This window comes from Nelumbo nucifera, chromosome 3 (assembly GCF_055504915.1).
Source record: "Nelumbo nucifera cultivar China Antique chromosome 3, China Antique-T2T, whole genome shotgun sequence".
Taxonomy (NCBI): Eukaryota; Viridiplantae; Streptophyta; class Magnoliopsida; order Proteales; family Nelumbonaceae; genus Nelumbo; species Nelumbo nucifera.
In genome coordinates, this window is record NC_142651.1 from 42,721,296 (window position 1) to 42,738,317 (window position 17,022).

The 17,022-nt window shown below is 37.8% G+C and overlaps 2 protein-coding genes across 5 annotated transcripts; both read right to left on the reverse strand.

The window, feature by feature from the left end:
* Positions 1 to 217: 217 nt before the first annotated feature.
* On the reverse strand, positions 218 to 7,409 carry LOC104603915 (pectin acetylesterase 8-like). Its single transcript, XM_088902178.1, has 13 exons — positions 4,957 to 7,409; positions 3,556 to 3,677; positions 3,381 to 3,463; positions 2,650 to 2,779; positions 2,447 to 2,526; positions 2,258 to 2,344; positions 2,036 to 2,160; positions 1,892 to 1,952; positions 1,553 to 1,606; positions 1,359 to 1,436; positions 1,118 to 1,223; positions 641 to 786; positions 218 to 520 (listed from the first exon to the last, which is right to left on the reverse strand). Exons 1-13 carry the CDS (start codon positions 4,992 to 4,994, stop codon positions 392 to 394), a joined length of 1,239 nt encoding a protein of 412 aa, XP_088758304.1. The 5' UTR covers positions 4,995 to 7,409; the 3' UTR covers positions 218 to 391.
* Positions 7,410 to 7,557: 148 nt separating this feature from the next.
* LOC104603916 (pectin acetylesterase 8-like) lies at positions 7,558 to 16,039 on the reverse strand. 4 transcript variants are annotated; one of them, XM_010268082.3, is made up of 13 exons: positions 15,637 to 16,039; positions 14,773 to 14,888; positions 14,541 to 14,623; positions 13,947 to 14,076; positions 13,735 to 13,814; positions 13,543 to 13,629; positions 13,332 to 13,456; positions 13,178 to 13,238; positions 12,234 to 12,287; positions 12,041 to 12,118; positions 11,798 to 11,903; positions 8,110 to 8,252; positions 7,558 to 8,027 (listed from the first exon to the last, which is right to left on the reverse strand). In XM_010268082.3, the coding sequence occupies exons 2-13, from the start codon at positions 14,885 to 14,887 to the stop codon at positions 7,914 to 7,916; spliced, it is 1,176 nt and encodes a 391-aa protein (XP_010266384.1). In that variant the 5' UTR covers position 14,888; positions 15,637 to 16,039; the 3' UTR covers positions 7,558 to 7,913. The 4 variants fall into 4 exon arrangements, 3 of the variants coding, with proteins under 3 accessions (XP_010266384.1, XP_010266383.1, XP_010266386.1); XM_010268081.3 differs by lacking the exon at positions 15,637 to 16,039 and having other exon boundaries at positions 14,773 to 15,613; XR_002023034.2 differs by lacking the exons at positions 7,558 to 8,027; positions 8,110 to 8,252; positions 15,637 to 16,039 and adding exons at positions 8,259 to 8,760; positions 8,869 to 11,137 and having other exon boundaries at positions 14,773 to 15,617.
* Positions 16,040 to 17,022: the final 983 nt, after the last annotated feature.

A 17,022-nucleotide genomic window follows, 5' to 3' on the forward strand; every position in this document is an offset into this window, starting at 1 on the left:
AGAAAAGGACATTTCTGAGAACAAGGGAAGGCAGTATATTCCTAAGACTGTCTGAAAGACATGATTTTGAGAATAAAGGCACCTGATATGACAAATTTTATATTGCTGTCTCTTCAATAACCTGTATGTTTTCTCAATTCCTGTGTAAGTAAATTGTCAAGCAAGAAAAGAATCAAGAAATTGAAACCTTTTTTACTTAATGTAACAAGATGTGCACAACTTATAATAATGAAAATAGTCTGATTTTATTGCAATAATAATAATATGTATACCCATGAAGCAAACCACTTCCTTATAAGGTATTTTACTGATATCTACTTGTTTGAACTTGATTCATCTGTAGTAATGCTTAGTGAATAATAGATATCTGCTACTATATAGGAATTCTCAACTATACTTGAGAATATTCATTTGGCCCAAAAACACGATTGTGGCAAGAACCATCACAAGGATAAGGGCAATCTATCTTCTTGAAATCGCTCCTGTCATTATACCAGTCTCCAACTGCTTTGGCAATTGGCTGCAAAACATAATTTATTAACAATACAAATAAATAAGATATCTTAGATAGAAAGTAAACAAATTAGACCAGATTCCAAATTAGTAATGAGTTTACAGACGAGAGATCTACTAGACCTACCGTCTTATCAAGAACAGGGGAGTCAGCCCTTAACCATGTTTCCTGCACTTCGGATTGGCAGTGAGCATAGCAAGAGTTTATAAACATGCCCTTCATGGAAGAGCTCATTAATTCTCCCACTGAATTTAGAAACTCCGACCTGAAACCTGTCAGGGTATGTATTTGTCTCATTAAAGTTGGAAATTTTATCTAAAACCAAACCAAATGAAATATATCCTTCAACAGGTAACTCACTAACTCCATTAATGCCAAAAGTTATCAAATTGAAACACTCGTATATTACCTCTAGGAATTTACAAATACCCTACCTAACATAAAGTTGCTACAAAAAAAATGATAATTGTATTCATTTCCAGACATAATGCTTGTTGATTGAGAGAAATAACAACTATATACAAGACTATGATGTGAGATTTCCTGAATCAAAGGTCATTTCTCCATGGTAGTAGTCAAAATTAGAGGGCAAAGAATGGTGACCTTGCATGGTTTGGAGTTGACTAGATGAACAATTCTTTATATCAAGCTTGCAGTAGTGCCAGTGGCCATGAGGATCAGCAACGCCAGGTGCCAAAGTGTTCTTTATCTGGAATTAAAATTAAATTTGTAGTATTTAGGAACCATCATATTTCCACATCCAAACCAAGTTGGGAAGAATATCAGACAAGAACATCATATATTGTATGCATTTTAGTACTGCATGTTGTACATAAAACCTCACCTGCCAGGAATCATAGGCTGCATTCAATATAAAAAGTTGTGTATACATATCTTGCACAACATTTTGGGGGAAAAAACACTGCAAATTTTGGTCAGATGTGCAAGTAAGATTGAGATATTTCTGAATTAGGAATTTGGAAAACAAAACAACTTTATTAAAATGTTGTACAGTACAGTAATAGCAAGCATACATACCAAACTTGGTTCCGTTCTTGAAGTGCAGGACACAGGCAAATTCTTTGCTGATTGCTACACAAGATAATAGAAACAAACTCAGTAATAGAAATTCTCTTGATAAATTCATCCCCTCCCCATCCCATACTACTTCCATTAGTGTAATGTAAATAGATCCAATTTAACATGGGGATGCAAGAGGAATCAAAATTGCTGCAGATCATATCCTGGCAGAGTAAATTTTGCTTCCTCTTTTGTCTTCCTTTCCTTGACTTGTAAAATAAGATAATCCAAATAACAGAAGAGGAAATGAAATACATCCATATTAATTGAAAGAAGAAAAAGGAGAAAAATAAATACATGGGTTGTCACGACATCATTATAGATGGCTTGTATGTGATCTTTCCCAGAAACATCCTTCCTGTTATGCAGCACCATTGATATTAGGCACAAGTTTATCTTATTGCAAGTAACAGTGTAAAAGTATCCTAGTTTTGGGCTTACGCATTGATGAAATAACCAGCATCAGAAAGACATTTAACTTTGGCATCCACAGGTAGGAGTTCACGGAACCTATCACAATGGAGAATGGCAGCCAAACCACCCGATGAACATCCAGAAAGAAGAGCCTGTGACCAGTTTCTTTAAGTTATTATTACAAATTTTACTAATTAAATTCAAAAAAAGAAAGAATAAAAAGATATAGAAAATTCAAAATTGTCTTACATATTTGGCATTTTTCATCCCTTTCTCTAGTAGGTCCTCCATAACAGCTTGCCAAACCCTCTCTCCTCTTAAGTAAAGGTTGTTGGCCTGCTCAGGTTCATTGATGTCACATAGAAAACCTAAGTAAACAATGTTCTTTGGTTTTATTATGAAATTAAAGTCATAACTGATAAAATTCAAAAGGCTCACCGGATCAATAGCCTCCACATCTCCAGTGAATGATGATCCATCACAGTACCGAACCTTGATCTTGTTCCAATTATAAAAATCTAGATAGTGAAATATAGTTTTATGTCATTTTGCAGAAAAGGGAATTGGATAGAATTGACCAAGAGATACTAAAATTTGAAACCACAGAGAGAATACAACCAATAAACTGAAATTTCTACTACCTGGGTTAAAATTTTCCTTGTTGCTCAAAATCCCTGAGAATGCAATTTGCTTTGCCATTTTCTTAGAGGATCCATGACGGGTGTCCTTGTGAGCAAGACAAATTGTGACATTGCTACACCATCCTCCTCCCTAAGAAGGTAAGAGAGAAATTAAAAGAAGGATCCAGCAAGGAACAGCTAACACGGTAACACCACTTACTATCAACTGTATTGAGTCAAATGGAAATAACTAGAAATATACAAGCATAGAAACCTTGGTCAGATATTTTACAAAGAAAAGTGAACGTGTAGAGCTCAGAAACAGTGACCAAATAGGAGTTTAATCAATTTTTACCTGTGCCACTTCACTAGTAACTCTTATGTTGATTTAATGTCTCAAATGTTTTACGATGAAGTCATTCAAATATGAGAAGAATTTGGTTTAGATCAAGGAAAAATACCCTTGCTGGTCATGAGCTAAACTGTCATTAGGAACCTGGCTTTGTGATATTGAATCCAGTGTTTAAAATTGAACCATCTCAAACAATAATATATTGTCTCAATTAACCAAAATCTATGAATGAACTCTGGAGTCCATTTGAAGATATCTGTCATTTAATCTGCCTATAATTAAATGTTCTAGTATGTATATACTCCCTTAGAGCAGAAGCACGTTGTTTGTTTCTGGGATAAAAAAGTACTTTTATATAAAGAGAGAAACACTAAGCAGGTATAAATGTTCAAAAAAGGACCTCGAGGTGAACCAGCCAGTTGTTAATCCCTGATCCAAATCCTTTATCCATATGGTATGCTGGTGGACTCCCATCCAAGCAAACTGAAAGGCATTTGGAATTTCAAAATGCAAAATCTTCCTATTGTGTAATAATTCCAAATTTCACATTAAAACAAAATTAGTGAAGTCCGTACCTGCTCCCTTTGCTATAGAATTTTCAACATAGGTAATCCCCACAAAGAACCCATTTGCTTTCATTGTGATCAGTGTGCAAATTAGAAGATACAGCAATGCAGCTGATCTTGTATAAATCATTCTGCACATACCAATCAATGCACTAAAGACAGGGCAAAGTGCTAGAAAAGAAAAGGTTTATGAATTTCATATTAGAAGTAATATGTCTAAAGTGAGTACAAATGCTAGCTAGACTTTTTGATTATTCCCACCCCAAGTAGTTGAATATTAAAACCTTTTACACCAAAAACCCACTTCTTATATAAGTAAAACTAACTTATGATACATCATTAAAAATAAAAAATTTAAGACAAAACTTACTAGATACTCCAAGAATCCATTTGTAATATGTAAAATGACAAATCCATTTCCCTCCATCAATAAAACTTTCCTACATGTATAAACTAAAACGGAACTGCATTAATCCCAAACCCCATCTGTAATTTGAACTTCAACATGAAATCTCAAATATCTTCCATTAGAAGATCAAAAACTAAATAAATTAAGAAAACTTACGGGCACCTCATTATGCCCATGTTCAAGAATTCATATCCAGAGTTCAAGAGTAAACTCAAAGTCCATAGTATATGACATAAATGCATTTCCTCTGACGAACTTTTAGAACCCATAGCACCTTTTTTACATGATGACAATGATGATGCATGTTAATTATTAAGTGCATTATCAAAACCAAGAAAAAGGAAAATCTTTAATCGACAAAATGTGCATTGTTCTAACAAACCATGGATCACCCATCATACAAGAAGCTCACAATCTATCTTTCTTTTCATCAGTAATGATTAACCATAGACTATTCTTTCATTTCATCTAGGAAGCAAACCAGACCCAGATAACCAATCATTGAAAAAAAAAAGAAAAGAAAACCTTCAAAACCCACTTGTTTTATTATTCAGGAACGTACTGATGTGCAACAACTTGTTCAGTTTATTTCAATAAATTAAGATACCAAAATTGAAAGCAAAAATAAACAAACAAAGCCAAAATCATTAGTTCAACCTGAAACCACAAAATAGAGATTCCAGAAGTAGACAATCACAGGGCATATTCGTCCTTCTAAATGGCTGAATCTCAGACAAGACTACCCTTCCCACTCTTTCAGCTCAAGAAATCTGACTACTAATCCAACTCACACTAAAGCCAGGTAATGGCAATGAGCATAGAACAGTACAAAACAGAAATTTATCCACTTCGATCACTTAGCATGCTAAGTTTATACGATACTTATACCAAAGTGATCAACCACTCTAACCTTACGTAACTGTAAAGCTGATAAGTCGAATTGGATGGAGTAAAACAGAGAGAGAGAGAGAGAGAGAGAGAGAGAGACGTCAGCTTATTACATGCAGAAACTTGTCGGTGATTGAGGTGGAGCCAACATCCAATTACGTGTTAGATTGCATCAACGTATTTTTCATTTTCAGCTTCAGCAAGGCACGGCTCCCTTTGGGCTTTGGATTAAAAACTGCTGACATGCCGCAGGTGCCACTGTAACAGCAACCAACAACTACTGTTTCTAAATTCTAACCCTCATAAACAGATTAACCAACCAAAAAACAACTCGGAAAATCGGGACATGTGAGAGTGGCCATGCATGCAAAATGCAACATCTACTCCTCAATTCACCAATGAAGTCATACACAGTGCTTCTAAAAGCTAAAATTAGTGAATAGCTCCAGTAGGCCTTAGTGTTTTATCTGGTTCATCTACTCCTCATTGACCAGCTCTCACTTTTAAATTTGATCAAGTTGATATAGAAAAGGAATGAGACAAGTTAGAATTATCTGTTCTGTAAGCCATAGCTTCTGTGGTTAATACATTGCTATCGATTATAATAGCATATTTGGTCTTGCAGATATGCTGTACTCATAATGTTCTGTACATAGTTGCTCTATCTTCGATGTTTAATTCTCTATTCCTCTTCCACGTTTTTGCTATTGCTTTTCTACCATTGGGCATACATAACAGGCCTAGTTCACTACTTTAGGTTGTGAGTGCACATAACGCCAAGGATTAGAGCTATTGAATGAATCTTAGAGCTTGACCATCAAAATCCTTTGCACCAATGGATACGTCCTAGAGGTTGGCCAAATCAGCTTTAAGGATAACAGATATTTGCCACCCCTTAACTATTATCCATAAGTTTCTCTGTTTTCCATTGCAGATTCTGTTTATTGATTATTATTTTGATTACTATTGCAATTCCGATACACGATTATTGCCATACTATTGCTTCTGTCTGCTTACTTTTTCCAACAAAGGAGACATCGATATAATGAGAAAATACATGTTTGATAAAGTAGTATTACCACAGGATTTGAAAATTGATGCCTTTAGCATGTAATAATTGAATTTGAAGGGCTAGCCCTCTAATCTCTAGCAGGTTCAGTGATAATTCTTGCAACTGGATGTAATATTATTATTACATATATGTCCCAATAAAGTATACAATAAATATCTCTGTGGCTATTGCCACCCTGGAGAATTTAATTTCGGGTTCAGTTTAAAAAACTAAATTTCATGAAAAAGATGCCAACACAACTGGATCAGTAAATCTGCCAAGTTATAATTTCAAATCTATGTAGAAATAATAAATATTTAAAACATAAAACAGAGGAAGAAAATAACCTTTAAATGTTATATAGAATAGGATAACTTTAAGAAATAATTCCAGTGCAAAACAGATGCAAATATAAGACAAATGTGTTTTTGTTGGGGGTTTGTTGTTTATAATCTAATTTATTGTCAACAAGGTCTGATCCAGCCAGATATTTGATAGATCCCAAGTGAATCAACTGATTCCAATTTGATCAAGTGAGTTTTATAACCTGTAAATTATATACTCTGTTGATTTTAGACATCCAGATGGCTAATGTTTCAAGGATCCCTGGATGATTCAATGCAGATATCCTTACCGAGACAATCAAGACAGAGGATTCTTGTATCATCTTGGATCATGGATCATGATAAGATCAACTGTCACAAAAGTGAGAAAATGAACAAGATCTCCATTTTGGGGGGTGGCATAAAAACTGCCAAGTCAAAAAACTACACAAGGCATAGGGTGGCATGGTCCTTGATTTCTCCAAAAACTACACCAATTGTTGGTTCTGAGCCTTCAACTCTGAATTCACAGCATGGATGAATATCCATTTTGTCTCTTCTAGGGAAACCTAGAAACCCTTAGAAGGCAGGCATCCCCTTTTATTATTCTACTTCTGAAAAAATAGTTGACTATTTAGTAGGTATTGTGGTCAGCAAAGAGGTTCAATATTAAGGACCTTTGTCCATCTAAAAATAATGGCCAAAATACAATACCAGTAACTATGTATTGCATCTTTATGTCATCTACTTGGCCTAAAGATTCCAAGGAGTGTCCATTCTTACACAGATAAAGTTTATGATAAGAATGAATCCTCTTCAATGAAAAAGTTGTTGATGCCTACGGCCTAGGTTTTTCACCAATATAACTCCCTACAGGCAGTCTAACCTTTTGCTACAGTGTCAGCAATTGCCTAATTTTCCTGCATTAGAATCAAATGAAGCCACACAATCGCTCACCTAGGGATTGAAATGAGTTAACGGTAAGATGCTGGAGTTGTTCTACTAACAAATCATGGAGTTCTACTTTTTGCACCTGTTATGTCAACAAGATTAGCTCCATTGAAGGATGTTGACAGACTGTTGGCTCTTCAGTTGCACCATGAGACATCCACTTTGCATCACTGAAAACTGATGCGTAATGCCAAAGCTAAAACTTCCAAAAAATGAATATAATATGCTCCATTCTAGGGTGACTAAGGAGTCAGGCATTTCGGAAAGGTCTAACGTAATTTCCATCTGCCATTTCTGGCAATCACATTATATTCATGTCTATTTTATCATCCACTAAAATTCTACACAAGCTCGATCAATCATATATTAATAACAAGATGCTCATGACCTGCTATAACTAAGATAGTTTTATTTTATTGCAACAATAATACTCAAATGTATAATACAATTATTTCCTTTATGGTTCCCTCTAAACATACTGTTGAGCCTGTAACTATTATGGAATAGAAATGTAAGATTTTGTTTTTCATTTCTAAACCTTATTTTTCCCATTTCTTGAAAAAAAATCAACACTGTAATGCAAAGTATCAGGCACTTGAGTTTAGTGCTCCGGTGATCTTTGCTTTCTCAATGGAACAATTGATCACTCATTTGTTTTTTTGTTCAACCTTGATTTATCTATGGTAATAACCTTTGAATGGAAATCAGCCTCTACTTAAGAATTGTTAACTTATGCTCCCAGATATTAATTATGACCAAAAACATGGTTGTGGCAAGATTTGTCGCAAGGATAAGGGCAGTCGATCTTCTGGAAGGATCTTCGATCATAGTACCAGTCTCCAACTGCCTTTGCAATTGGCTGCAAAACAGAATTATGCATTATGCAAAATAAGGCTAATGTAAACAAGAAATATATATGCATAGAAGAGAAATAAACTCACTGTATTATCAAGAACTGGAGAGTCATCTTGTAACCATGTTTCTTGCATTTCAGATTGGCAATGGGCATAGCAAGAGTTTATGAACATGCCTCTTGAAGAGCTTCTTTGTCCTAACAACGCACTTAGAAATTCCATCCTGAAACCTGTTATGTCATGATCACGCTTTATTAACCTTAACATATTCCTGAAACCAGCTCAAAAAAGTGGAAATTATATTATTCCTCAATTAGTTCCATTTATGTCATAAACATATAAATCGAACTATTCCACAGTTCATCTGTTCATTGGTATATATAAGAAGCCTCTTTTCTCAGTAGGGCTGCAAAAGGATCATATCAAATCAGATATAACTCAAATCAAATTCGATCCCGTTAATGTATTGATCCTAAGAAAACCTTATCCACTATCATATTCAAATTGGACTTGATTGGTTTTGAATAGTGCATGCTGATGATGCGTGATCTGGCAGTTCCCTGCTGGCTGATGACTCAGAAGCCAAGATGGAGAATTCCTTGCTGGAAGGTGAATCAGATGTCAAGCTGAGTAAGGCCGAGCTAGAAGATAGCTCGGATGGATATCGAGCTATATAACGGAGAGTTGTATAATTTTCTGGGAGACCTGCAGTGAAACAATATTAGAGTGCCCAGGTTTCTTTACCCGAGGTGGGCACTCCGATGCTTAAGTCAGCGAATTGGAGATTTTTGAGAGAGATAAAAGTAAGAGAGCTAGAGAGCTGCGAGAACTAAATTGTGCATGTACCTTGTGAGGTTGGAGATGAGGCCTATATATAGGCATTGCTCGGCATGGGCTTCACGCACGGCGTCCGAGATCTCCGGGAGGTCGTGGTTGGCCGGGCCAAAGTCTTCGGAGGTAGTGGAGCACATAGACCAGGCTTTGTGCCTCCGAAACATTCTATGCAAGAACTAACTTCTGGAAGACCTGGGAGTGATGGGACTCGTACACGGAGGAGGTCGGCGAGCACGTCTCGTAGGTCGCCACATGGACCTCAGTCGAGTTGACAAGTCCTCAAGGGAGGTCGCTCAACCACAGGTCGGCCCTGGACAAGGTGTTCCTAGCCGCCTTACCGATGTGCCCAAATTGTAAATGAGGTTTTCCAGCTAGGACTCCAATTAGTTGGTGGAGTTAAGTCGCCAGGTCGGTGGAGGTAGATTGCTAAGTTGGATTTCAGCGAAGGCAAATCATCACCTATGTGGTGTCGGGGTGTCGTCCAGCTGTTCTGAGATGCCACATGTCATGATGTCAGTGGAGATTCAAATTTGCCCTCATCAATTGCCCCTACTCCCGAGCTGAGGTCAGCTCGGCAAAGGGAGTAGCTTGTTGCATGTCCTTTAGCTCGGAATGACTAATTCGATGAGGTCGTAGGCATTGGTCCAATTCGCTCTCCAAGTTGGAAGTCTTAAGGGTTAAATGCAGCCCTACACAGGACTTCGCCGTCTTGATTATCGGGGCACAGGAGCGAAGTCATCTGCTTGAGGAGAGGCGGAGCAGGCACCCCGAGGACATATAACTTACTAGGGATGCAATCGCCAAGGAGTTACACAATTCGACTAAATACCTCAAGAGCGAAGTTCGTCATGTTGTCATCACGAGGGGCTTCCAACTACGTGACTGCCTCGTCAGGTCGCTCAACTTACGTAGCCTACAATGCAATGTCCCTCACGCCGATCCTCGAAGGAGTAGCCGACAAGGTCGATACAAAGCCTAAAACCGAGGTGGAGGATGACTGTGAAGAAACCGGCCAAGTTTGCATGTCTACTGCAGTGTTGAAAGCGAACTAATCTTCCTTTCTTCAGTTTCTCTTTTTTTTCTCTTCTTTTTTTTCAGGTCGGCGATGAGATGTCGACGTCCTTTGAGGTCGATTTAAGCGTAGTGGTGGCAATGCTGCCGAGCTAGATAGATGGGGAGGCAACCTGATTAGATCGGTCTACCCATTGTCGTCGTGTTTCGAGGTCAGCTTGAGGGGGCTTTAGCTAAAAAGCGGTATGGCTTTCCCTTAGAGCTCAATTTGACCAGGTCACCAAAGCGGATGGTCATTCTGTAACTTTAAATATGGCTGCATCTATGCCATCACATGGGATTGGCTCTCCCGGGTCTACGCTTGTGGGTCAATGCCATACATGTTCTGCACTTACTCCTGAACTGCTAACCGCCCACTTCTGCTGGAGCCATGGGGGGCTCACATTGAGGGGGTGGCTCTGCTTTTTGCGGGTTGCCTACTCTAATGGGAACCATAAAAGGTTTGACCTGTGAGGCTGGTTCCTCATTCAGTTAACTGCCAACTCTCACAGAAGCCATGAAGGGCTCAATCAGTAGTGAGGCTTCGCAATTCGAGCTGGGAGACAATCTGGGCCAGATCGTTGAAGCTTGCCCAGGCTAGTGGTTCAGATTCTGCCCTTGTGATAGCTTTGTCGATACGTGCATTGCTGCTGGCGTTGGATGGTAGGTCAGTGCCATGGCTGCTCCACAACATTTCTCGGAGACGCTGGCCATCTACTCCTACGATAAGCCACAAGGAGCTCGACCTGCGGGGGCAGCTACTAACTGTAGGTCACCAACTTGCATGGGAACCTTGAAAGGCTTGACCCACAAGGGTGACCGCATAGTCCGTTGGCCGCCGACTCCCGCGGGAGCCATGAAGGGCTCGACCTGTAGAGGCAACCTTGCGAAATAGAGCTAACGAGGCTCGTCCGGGCTGATTACTATTGAGTGCGAATATAGAATGGGTTGAGGTCGGCAGGGCAATTCCATAATCTGTTAGCCATCAACTCCCACGGGAACCACAAAGGGCTCGACCTATGGGGGCGGCCTCACTTCGGGGTGCTTGTCGTCGGTCCGCTAGTTGTTCAGGTCGTTCTGCTGTTGATTGTTCCGCTGTTATTGGTTGTTTTGTGGCAGCATGAATGCACCAAGCTAGGACTCCAATTAGTCGGCGGAGGTAGGTTGTCAGGTCGGATTTCAGCCAAGGAAAATCATTGCCTACGTGGTGCTAGGGTGTCGCCTAGTTGTTCTGAGATGCCACATGTCACGATGTCAGTGGAAGGCCAAATCTGCCCTCATCACATGCTATTAATAAATTAAACTAGAAAAGATCAAGATAGTATATGTTGTCAATAAAATGAACTAGCGATGTCTATAGATTTTATACAATGAATAAAATGATTTAAAAATAACTTCTTGAGACTTGAATGTATAGTAAAATTACAACATTCAGACCAATTTTATTAATAAATGCACATTAGTTTTATATAGATATTTACATATATTATATTTTAAGTATTTTTGGATTCAAATTGAATCATATCGAATTGGGGTGAGTCCATATTTGATTCAGTTATAAACAAATTGAATTGGATCATCTTAAATCAGATTGGATTTGAACTTGAATTTGGATTAACAGATACTGTTTGCAGCCCTACCGTCAGGTGTTTGCATTCCCTTTAGAATTATTTAAGTCCATGATTCACAAGATCCTGTGGATATCAGCCAACTAATATACAGTGTTTATATCATAAAAGTGGCAATATATTCTCTTGAGCCTACCGTTTAATCATTGAGAGAAAACTTATAGAAACAGAATCACAAATTTGTTGACATGTTTACTGATTAAAGGACTACTCATGCTTGGGTATTCAGAGTTAAGACTATGAAGGAGGGTTAGTGCATCAACCTTGCATGGTTTGAAGTTGGATGGACGAACAATTCTTTATATCAAGCTTGCAACTGAGCCAGTAGCCATGAGGATCAGCAACACCTGGAACCAAAATGTTCCTTATCTGGAATTAAAATAGGGACTGGAATTAAACGTTCTGAATTTGTGTCTTATTGAGTGAAATAGAGGATGTATAAACACGTTGGAAAGAATTTCATGATACATGATGTGTACACAAAATACAGCTAGGGAAGCTTTTACCTGCCATGAATCATAGGCTGCATTTAGTAGAAAAAGTGGTGTACGTATACCATGCACTATGTATTGTGGGAAAAAACACTGCAGTTTTGTTCAGATGCATCAGAAAATTAAACTAAGGAGATAATGTTGAAATATGAGTTTCAAAAAATAAAAACAACAGAAAAAGAAATGCAATTAGAAGATATGTACTTACCATACTTGGTTTCATTGTTGAAGTGCAATATGTGGGCAAATTCTTTACTGATCCCTGGACAATTTGTGGACATAAACTGAGCGTTAAAGTAATAGAATCATGATAGGACAATTCATCTCCCTTTCAGACCATAAATGATTTAGTTAAAGGAAAGATATGTGATTTTCCACTCACTGAATCATCAAATGAATGTATCAAGGTTGAAAATGGAAATATAAGTGTAAGAGGAGTAGTGGAACAAATAATCTGGGGTTGAGAAAAATTATTTATTTTATTATCTACACTTTCATCCTTGTCCATTTGGGTCTTCAAAGGGGAAAAAAGGAGACTTCTTTATGTAAATGAGAAAAATCAAAGGGTCATACTTTAACCCAATATATGCATGACTATGATGCAAGACACGTTTAATAAGTATACAAGCATCAGAAGAGTAAAGGATAAAACAATTTCAATACCAAACATGAACCCTTTGATTTTTTATACCATTGAAGACCACCAAAACAGATGGCTTTCATAAAATACATCCAACATAATTTTCACCATTGAGCGATTGCTTGGTGCAATGGTAAAATCTCCATCTGACAATCATGTAAACATGGGTTTGAGCCTTGATTGGCCACTTTGTGCCAAAAAACGGCAGCCTGGTGCACGAGGCTCGGACCAATGCCCGGGTCTGGGGAGGGACAGATATGCAGCTTTACCCTGTAGGTAAGGAGAGGTTGTTTCCAAGATTTGAGCCCTGGTCACCCAGGTCGCAATGGAGCAACCCAATCGTTAAGTCAAGGCCCACTCTCTTGTGCCAAAATAAAAGAAAGAAAATACTGGAGGTCAGGTTATTATCTAGTCTCCCCCTCCAGATGGCTAGGACCAACATTTGGTGAAATATACTTTTGTTCTCATGAAAAGAGACCATATTAATCAATGTAAAGGAGAAGAAAACATACATGGGTTGTCACCACATCATTAAAGTAGGATTTTATGTGTTCTCTTCCAGATATTTCTTTCCTGTCATACAGTAACATTGGTTTTATGTTATGTTATCCTTTTCTATATAGTTTCAGAAATAAGATAGGTAAAATGTACTAATTAGGAACTTACAAATTGACAAAATATCCAGCATCAGCAAGGCATTTTACTTTGGTACCTATAGATAGGAGTGCATGGAAGCTGTCACAATGGAGAATGGAGGCCAAGCCACCAGCTGAACAGCCAGAAAGAAGAGCCTATGACCAATTATTTGAATTATTAAGATGATGGCATTAAACATAGAAAAAATAGAAATGCAGATGAAAATTTCAAGTTGTAATACATATTCAGCATTTTTCATCCCCTTCTTTAGCAGGTCCTCTATAACAGCAAGCCAAATCCTTGCTCCTCTGTAGTGAAGATTGGTGACCTGATCAATTGGTGGCCAAAACAAAGAAAATCATAGTAAAATATTCACCTGTTTAGATACTTTTAAAATTGAACATTTAACTCTAACCAAAACCAAAAGACTCACTGGATCTACTTTCTCCAAATCTCCGGTAAATGATGCTCCATCACAGTACCGGACCTTGATTCTATTCCAATTATAGAAATCTGGATATTGAAATTCAACTCTAAGTCATTTCACAAGAAAGGAGTTACATAGAGAATAGAGTTGCATATAGGTCCAAAGATATGAAAATTTAGTTCAAGTAGAGAGTAAACCCAATAAATCACAAATTTGACCTGGGTTAAATTGCTTATTGTTGCTCAGAATCCCAGAGAATGCAATTTCTGTTACCATTTTCTTAGAGGAACCTAAATGGGTGTTCTTGCGGAAAAGACAAGTTGTAACATTGGTACACCATCCTCCACCCTGTGGAAGGAAAGAAAAGGATTAAAACAACAAAAATAAAAGAGCAAAATAATAAGAAAAAGGACCCAGAAAGCAAGGACTTACAGCACTTCCTGCAAAGTCAGTGGAGAAATAGAAATAACTTTAAAAAATGTCATAGATATTCAACAAATATACCTTACCCAGACGTACAGAGAGAGTTAAACATGCAGAATTCATAAATAACAACCAAAGAGAAAATTATCAATTTAGTTCTGTGATATTCTAACGAAATCTATTACAGAGATTTGGTGTCTTAATGATTTACAGCAAATCCATTTAAACTGAACAAAAGTTCCAACTGACTGAACCGAGGTTTAAAATGCTTGATGATAAATCATAGACATCCTAAGGGATAATACCAAACAATACAGATTAGGCTTCATGACAAATGAATCATCTGGCACATGACAAAACACTAAGGAAAGAAAAATATAAGGACTGACCTCAATGTGAACCAGCCAATTGTTAATTCCTGAGCCAAATCCTTTATCTAAATGGTATGCTGGAGGACTACCATCCAAACAAACTGCAAAGAATTGTGAACTTCAAGGTAAAATATAGTAACAACCAAAGAGAGGGAAAAATTCTCTAGGAGTTCAATCCCTTTGCCTATTACCACTGAAGGGCTGGAAAGGAGAGAGAAAAAGAAAAGAAAAGCATTAATAAAGTTATTACCTGCACCCTTAGCTACAGAAGATTTAATGTAAGTAATCTGCACATATAACCCATTCACCTTCAATGTGATCAGTATACAGATTATAAGTTTCCGCCATGATCTTGCATAGACCATTCTGTGCATGCCAATTGAAGTCAAAACAGGGGAGATACTACGAAATGCAAAGTATGCACATTTCAAATAAGCAATGGAGAAAAAAAAGCGATCATTAAATGTTACTCCTAAACCTACTCTTTCACTCATGTAGCTTTTTCCCCAAAACACTGGGGGGGTGGGGGCTTTTTAGTTTTTACCATTTTATCAATAGAGAAAAAGTATGAAGCTTTCCACCCTAAGCCATCTACAATACCAAAAGCTCTATAAAACTAAAATTAACTGCATTCAACCCATTATGCTTTTAAGTTTGGCCTTCCACCCAGGGTATCTCCCCCTTCAATGCACCAAACAGTTAAAGAATAAACAGGGAAACAAAGGAAGGGTAAATCAAAATTGACAATTAAAGAATTCCAACAAGTTTTCTTTCCAGGACAAAGAAGCAGGGAACCTTTCTTTCCAATATCGCTTTTTCTCCAATTTGGCAATAAAATATACAGACAGGGAAATTTTCAGTACAATGAAGTTCTACGATTTGTTGCATTGTACACAAAACCCCTCACTTCAACAAATTAAAATGCACACAATACCAATAACCAACACCTGCATATCCTTTAACTGAACCCATTAAATTAAACCAGATTATCTAATTTTTCAAACCCATTATTTCCTCCATTAAGAACTACTCAACTGAAACGCCAAACAAGCTTCTCGAACCTATACCAATAAACAACAACAAAAAACAATGAAAAAAAAAAACAAAGTTGTACCTGAAAGAAAAAGAGAGACCTGCAAGGAGGGAGTATGCAGAGCAGTTTCACTGGTTTGAATCTGGCACTAAATCCAGCTTACTAATGCGTTTTCAAACAGGAACAACTCAACACACTGAGAAGTTTTGCCTGAAGAAACCATAAAATTTAATTTCTCAGTAGTCGCACCTGCAGGTTATAAGCAGAGAACCCAAGAGCAGGCACTGATTCGCTTCGATTTCCGAACCACCATAAATTTGTTATTCAAATGAAAAACAAATTAATCTTCTAAAACCAGAAGCCAACCAAACTCTCGTTCTACGCGCCTGCAATGAATGGAGAGAGTGTTATTGGAGAGAGAGAGAATGAAGCGGTAACGACTTGCATGGAGAGAGTGGCTGATGATTGGAGTGGGACTACTGTCGAATTCATATTGGACGGTGATGTATCTTCTGGGACCCACGAAATGGCTTCTCGTAATTCGCAGATAACCGCAGCGCACACCGTCATTTAGTTGTAACTGAAACCCAATGAGGGGAGAGAGAGAGATTATGCTGTTCACGTGGATTTGAGTGATGTAGAAAGTCAGGGTTTATGTGTTGTTTACTTGTTTTTTGGTAGAAGGTGTGCTTCTTGTTGTTTTTCATCTGATTGTCAGAAATACACTGAATGTTTTGTTTAAATGACATGTGCATCCTTTACGTTTGTTTGGGGAGACTGGATCTTTTGTCCACACAAACTCTGCTCACGTCTATCTACAACATCGCAGCCATACAAAAAAAAATATCTCATCCTTGATGTTATCAATTGATGGAGATAGTATATTATGGGTACGTGAACAGATGATCGGGAGTCTTGTTTGGGCCTGTTTGGGAGGGCCTCTGTGTTTTGATTGAGCTGCTATAGAGAATTGGACATGGTTGAGCGTGCGTGCGTGTTACTAATAAGCTACTGGAACTGGAGTAACTTCGCTGAAACCTACCCACATGGCACTACAGGCTTGGACTGAAATCAAACTCATAAATTTCTGGGCAGGGCCTCACACACACACATATTCAATCCCAGTCCCACCTAGCTCATGATGACCCCTAATTTGATCTCAAGTGTGAAGTGTCTGCTAAAACCAACCAGAATACTTACCAGTTACCAGCTAGGCCACCATCGTTGATTACAACATTGTGGCAGATGAGGAAACTCAGCAAACTTACACAGCATTGGACTTTGGCCCATTCAAATTTTTAACAAATGATCAACCTGAACCCACCCATGAAACGAATATAGGACCATTTAGATATAGAATGAAGTATAGAGTGTTGTTTGATATGAGTGGAGAGGTCCAGCTCTATTTCAAAACTGCCTTGTGGAAAACAAAATAAGGTAAATTTTGTTTTGGGTTTTACTTTATTT

What these genes read in the sequence shown, in the direction of transcription:
- LOC104603916 (XM_010268081.3), bottom strand. Translation starts at nt 15,016, where the DNA reads ATGAGTGAAAGAGTAGGTTTAGGAGTAACATTTAATGATCGCTTTTTT. An exon ending in CAGCCTATGATTCATGGCAG is followed by an intron (nt 11,904 to 12,040) that starts GTAAAAGCTTCC and finishes TTTTAATTCCAG; the next exon opens with ATAAGGAACATTTTGGTTCC. An exon ending in CCAACTTCAAACCATGCAAG is followed by an intron (nt 8,253 to 11,797) that starts GTTGATGCACTA and finishes ATGACATAACAG; the next exon opens with GTTTCAGGATGGAATTTCTA.
- LOC104603915 (XM_088902178.1), bottom strand. Translation starts at nt 4,994, where the DNA reads ATGTTGGCTCCACCTCAATCACCGACAAGTTTCTGCAT. An exon ending in ATGTGGAGGCTATTGATCCG is followed by an intron (nt 2,345 to 2,446) that starts GTGAGCCTTTTG and finishes GAACCTGAGCAG; the next exon opens with GCCAACAACCTTTACTTAAG. An exon ending in CAAGAACGGAACCAAGTTTG is followed by an intron (nt 1,437 to 1,552) that starts GTATGTATGCTT and finishes CAAAATTTGCAG; the next exon opens with TGTTTTTTCCCCCAAAATGT.